The sequence below is a fragment of the Trichechus manatus genome, unplaced genomic scaffold (genome assembly GCF_000243295.1).
Source record: "Trichechus manatus latirostris isolate Lorelei unplaced genomic scaffold, TriManLat1.0 scaffold00031, whole genome shotgun sequence".
Taxonomy (NCBI): domain Eukaryota; kingdom Metazoa; phylum Chordata; class Mammalia; order Sirenia; family Trichechidae; genus Trichechus; species Trichechus manatus.
Genome location: NW_004443967.1, coordinates 15619152 through 15624588, shown reverse-complemented (window position 1 = coordinate 15624588; position 5437 = coordinate 15619152). Strand labels below are relative to the sequence as shown.

Here is a 5437-nt window from a genome sequence, read left to right as displayed (position 1 = left end):
GTGGACCTCCGTGATAGAAACCTTGGTCTGCTGACTGTGGTTCAGAGTGGTCCTCCGTGATAGAAACCTTGGTCTGCTGACTGTGGTTCCGCGTGGACCTCCGTGATAGAAACCGCCCAAAATGCAACCCCAGCAATGTGTTTGTTTCTTTAGCTGGAGGGAAAGCTCAGACATTCAAAAGCAATCTGAGCGGAATCCATCTTGGCTTTTGTAACTTTGCCCAATCAGCTGTCACTGCCCCGCCTACTCCTGATTTGTCAGAAATTCTTTTCAGTGACTTGCCTTGATCCAGTGTTCCCAAAGCCTTCGGCCTAATTTTTGTAGAAACAACAGCGTCTTGTTTTCATGTTCAGTGTTATTGGCTCATGTCGTCCTAGCTGCGTATATTACACATGTAACGTAACAAGTACAGTGGCCGGGAACTGGTCGGCAAACAGCCGCCATTGGTATCTCTTGGCGACCGTTTGATCAGGAGCTCCCTGGCTCCTCCATGATTTCTCAGGTGTCCTAGTAGGGTCCTCGTTCAGGGCCCACCAGGGGTGGAGCTCGCCCTCCTCCCCCGCCCCAGGCTCCCCTTTCTCGCCATGTCAGAAACCGTCCTCTTGTTAGTCCTCACCCCTGAAACAGGGCTCTCCTCACTGCTGAGAAGGGTCATCTTCAGCTGGCCAGTCTCTACCCAGCATCCCAACACACATTTTAATGCGTCTCCACCAGCCTATTTTAAAGTTAGCCCTGTGATTTTATCATCCAGTTTAGCTTGTTTTCACATGGGACTGACTGAACATGACTGTCCAGTCAGCTGTTTTAACTAGAGAGCATGGCAGGCTCAGCAGGCTCTGAGGGATGTAATGTGTCTGCCTTTGACACAGCCAGTCAGCCGAAGTCTAAATAACCATTTTCTCATAAGACCACGGAGTTCACAGGGGTCCTAAATGGATGTCTGTGAAGATTGTTAGGGAAAACATCACAAAGAAGGTGATTGGCCAGTTCTTAGGAGGAAATGTAGAAATAGCTTTGGAGAGAAACTGTAAATAGGCCTTAAAGATGAGTAGAGGTTTGTCATTAAGTCAGATGGTGAGCGTTTCCTGTATTTAAAAAGACAGGCAAGGAGATGGGCTGGGAGGAGAAGGCACGGGGTCGAAGGAGTGGATGAGCCCCGGTAGTCTCGGTCCTTCTCGTGACAGCCACCAGCAGGCAGGCCGTGTGGCCATGACAGTGTCAGGCTCTGGCCCCCCTCTGCTGCTTGCGTTGGGCCCATTCTCGTGGTGGCATTTCTGAGGCTGGGTGTACGGGTGCTGGGGTGGGCCGGGGTGCTGGCTTAGGGACTGAGTGGAGGTGTGCCCTAACCCCACTCCCTCTTGGTGTCCTCCTGCCCCCTCGGAAGGTATGCAACAACAGGAAGAACTGCCACTGCGAGGCCCACTGGGCTCCCCCGTTCTGTGACAAGTTCGGCTTCGGAGGAAGCATGGACAGCGGCCCCGTCCGACAAGCAGGTCAGTGAGGACACTGCTCGGCCTCGCAGTGCATCCCCGGGGGGGGCTGTGGAGCTGCCGGGGGCAGCGGGTACCAGGTGGGAGGAAGCGAGCCCTGGTGGGGACCCCACTGTGGGGCTGACACAGCCTGGGCCTCACCCAGCCTCCAAACTCTGTCCTGTCCTTCCCTGACCCTTCGGAGGTACCTTGCTCTCTGCTTTGATGGAGCAGCTGAGTTGGCCAGTTTATCCTGTGCCATGTGGGTAGGAACTTCATCTCCGACCAAAAGGAATGGCCCTAGGAGGGGCGGCGGCTGTGGTGGTGACGGCAGTGGTAAGACTAGTGGTGGTGGCAGTGGTGGCAGTAGCGGTGTGATGATGATGGTGGTAGGAGTAGTGGTGATGGTCGTCATAGTGGTAGAAGTCGGGTGATGGTGGTGATGGTGGTGATGATTGTTGGTGGCAGTGGTACCAGTAGTACTGGTGGTGGTGATGGTGGTGGTCGTGATGGTGGCACTGGTGAGAGCTGTAGTATTGGTGGTGGTGATAGCAGTAGCTGTAGTATTGGAGGTGATGGTAGTAATAGCAGTGGTGGTGGTTATAGCGGCAGCTTCCGCTTATTGAAGAATTATTACGTGCAGGTGCCATGCTAGCGTTTTACGTGCATTGTCTCATTTAATCCTTATACAGCTCTCAAGGAGGTAATATTATTCATTCTTTAGAAGTAAAGAGCCAGAGGTTCTGGGACGTTAAGAAACTCTCCCCAAGCCACACAGCCAAGATGGAGACACAAGCCTGCCTGTCTCCTCAGACGCCCTTAACCCCAGCTGTGCTGGTCTCCCGGCGTTCCTTTCTCCCAGGGGACCTTCCGAATGGTCTCCTAGTACAGTACTCTTTTCCCTGAGCTCTTGTCAGGCAGGGAAGAGGCCAGTCTGAACAGGGTCCCTTTTACGGTCAAAGAAGGAAGGCAAATGATGTACAGAGCCGGCACGCTGCAGCCGGAAGCCGGAGCTGGTGGACTCATGGGCACACCTGAGGCCTGTTACACTGAGGCCATGGCCATTGCTGCTGCCATGGAAATCACATGTCCCTAAGTCCTGCTGTGCTGGCAGGCCTGACTCTGTGGCTTCCCCGCCATTTCCATGGCAACAGACACAACACTGTTCTCAGGCAGGGCAGGCGTGAGTGAGGGCACATCTGTACAGACAGCACGTGGGAGGTCGGCGAGTCCTGGTCACCCTTCTGGGAATAGGGTGCGCTCCACACAGCTGCTCAGAGGGCTTCGGGTGCCCCTGTCTCTGGGGCCTACCCTGTGGCAAGTTGAGGAAGACCAGCAATCCCCGCCTTGTGTCCAGCATCCCTTCATGGGTGGGAGAGCCAGGGCAGGGCCCACGGTCCCCTGCCTCCTGCCGTCTTGGCCCTGATGACATGTCTCCTGCTACAGCTTCACGTTCTTATTCAGCCTTAGCTTGTTATTGAATAAAATAGCAGGGTTTGTTTTTCAATCGATCTGGCCCTGCCCTCCCTTCTGCTCTCCACTCAAGTAGATGTGGTGGCGTTGGGAGGGGCTGAAGAACATGGCAGGGGAGGTGCCACATGTCTGGGGCTCTCTTTGGTATGGATACACGAGACCAGTGGTTCTTAGGTTTGAGAGTTCCAAACAGTTGAGGAACCTGCAGAGTCAGCAACTCTTAATTGTACCAGGTAAGAATATTAAAAACTGGAAACAAGAGTCTAATCCATGAACAATTGCCATCATTTCGTAAAAGAAACTGCATTCCAAGCACCTCATATCCAGGGGTGTCACTGCTGAGGTCAGATGGATCCTGGCTGGAAGCAGAGAACACCAGAAAGATGTTTACCTGGGTTTTACTGACTATGCAAAGGCATTCAACTGTGTAGATCATAGCAAATCATGGATAACGTTGTGAAAAATGGGAATTCCAGAACACTTAATTTTGCTCATGAGGAACCTGTACTTAGACCAAGAGGCAGTTGTTCGAACAGAACAAGGAGGTACTGCATGGTTTAAAGTCAGGAAAGCTGTGTGCCAGGGTTGTATCCTTTCACCGTACTTATTCAATCTGTATGCTGAGCAAATAATCCAAGAAGCTGCACTATATGAGGAAGATCGCAACATCATCATTAGAGACTCATTAACAACCTGCATTACGTAGATGATGCAACCTTGCCTGCTGAAAGTGAAGAGGACTTGAAGCACTTGCTGCTGAAGATCAAAGACCACAGCCTTCAGGATGGATTCCACCTCAACATAAAGAAAACAAAATCCTCTCAACTGGACCAATAAGCAACATCATGATAAACAGAGAAAAAATTGAAGTTGTCAAGGATTTCATTTTACTTGGATCCACAATCAATGCCCATGGAAGCAGCAGTCAAGAAATCAAATGATGGATTACATTGGGCTAATCTGCTGCAAAAGACCTCTTTAAAGTGTCAAAAAGCAAAGAAGTCACTTTGAGGACTAAGGTGTGCTTAACCCAAGCCATGGTATTTTCAGTCACCTCATACGCATGTGAAAGCTGGACAATAAACAAGGAAGACCAAAGAAGAATTGATGCTTTTGAGTTATGGTGTTGGCAAAGAATATTGAATATACCATGGACTGCCAGAAGAATGAACAAATCTGTCTTGGAAGAAGTACAGCGAGAGTGCTCCTTAGCAGCAAGGATGGTGAGACTTCATCTCGCGTACTTTGGACATGTTATCAGAAGGGACCAGTCCCTGGAGAAGGACATCATGCTTGCCAAAGTAGAGGGTCAGTGAAAAAGAGGAAGACCCTTGACGAGATGGATTGACGCAGTGGCTGCAACAATGAGCTCGAGCATAACAATTGTGAGGATGGCACAGAACCAGGCAGTGTTTTGTTCTGTTGTACATAGGGTCAGTAGGAGTCAGAACAGACTCAACAGCACCTAGTAACAACAACAAAGCACCCCTCACCCCACGCACACACAAAGAGAGGCATAAGCAAGGCGGCTGACAGCTCTGCTGGGCAGGACCAGGTCCAGTGGCCTGACAGTGGCCCAGTCCTTCATTAAACAAGTGCTTCTCCAGCATCCGCAATGCGCCAGCTTCTCCTCCAGGTCCTGGACACGTCCAGCAAGTACAACCCAGTGTGGTAAGCACTCGGATGGGAGGGTGGGCAGGCACCCCCACGGGCTCAGGCACCCGGGGAGACCTCAGGAAGGCTTCCCTGGGGAACTGGGTGTGTCTGTTGAGATGCACAGGGCAGGAGTGGGTGGGAAGTGTGTTCTGAGCAGAAGTACCTGGCTGTGCAGCCGAGGGGAGGGGTACAGGAGGCAGACTCTGTAGGACAGGGTGTTTGCACTGGATGTGGTGAGGAAGGGGAGGCAGCCACCACCCTGCCCAGGTTACTGGCTTAGGCAGCTCAGTGGCCGGAGCTGCCATTCATGGAGACAGGCCACCCAGAAGGAGAAGCATGGCGGGGGGCGACATGTTCAGTTCAGGGGCCTGGTAAATGTTCGGTTGGATAAATTGATTCGTTGAAGACTGGTTCGTTTTAAGGAACGAAAAATTATGGATTCAAGGTGGGACTGCTTGTTTCTTAACTGGCTTCGTTGAGTCAGCAGAAGTCTGTCCAGACCCCCATGAGTACCGCTAACGATGTGAGAAGATTGACATCTTGGCCAGCAGACCAGAGTGGTGCTTCCCAGTAATACTAACAAGTGAATACAGACCGTCATATGGGGATCATCCTGCTTAGGCTGAGGCGCATCCCTGGTGGGACCTGTCAGGGGGACGAAGTCCAGGCACAGGGAGGTGTGAAGCTCCTTGCCCGACTGGGAGAAGTGGCTGCTCTGATCCACAGCCCGCTGGCCGTCCTGTTCAGGGTCAGGACTGGGGACAGCCTGGCTGACAAACCACCTCCACGATCGTTACCAGCAGCCTGAAAGAACTGCTGCACCCCGACTATAGGAAGTG

At 52.1% G+C, this 5437-nt stretch overlaps 1 protein-coding gene across 1 annotated transcript in view; it reads left to right on the top strand.

Moving 5' to 3' along the window:
- The window catches only part of ADAM12 (ADAM metallopeptidase domain 12), a 291938-nt gene that overhangs the window by 283770 nt on the left and 2731 nt on the right, over window positions 1-5437 (top strand). The window contains exon 18 of the mRNA XM_012555120.1: window positions 1385-1493. Within this exon, the coding sequence (XP_012410574.1) occupies window positions 1385-1493 (109 nt within the window). The remainder of the gene's footprint in view (window positions 1-1384; window positions 1494-5437) is intronic.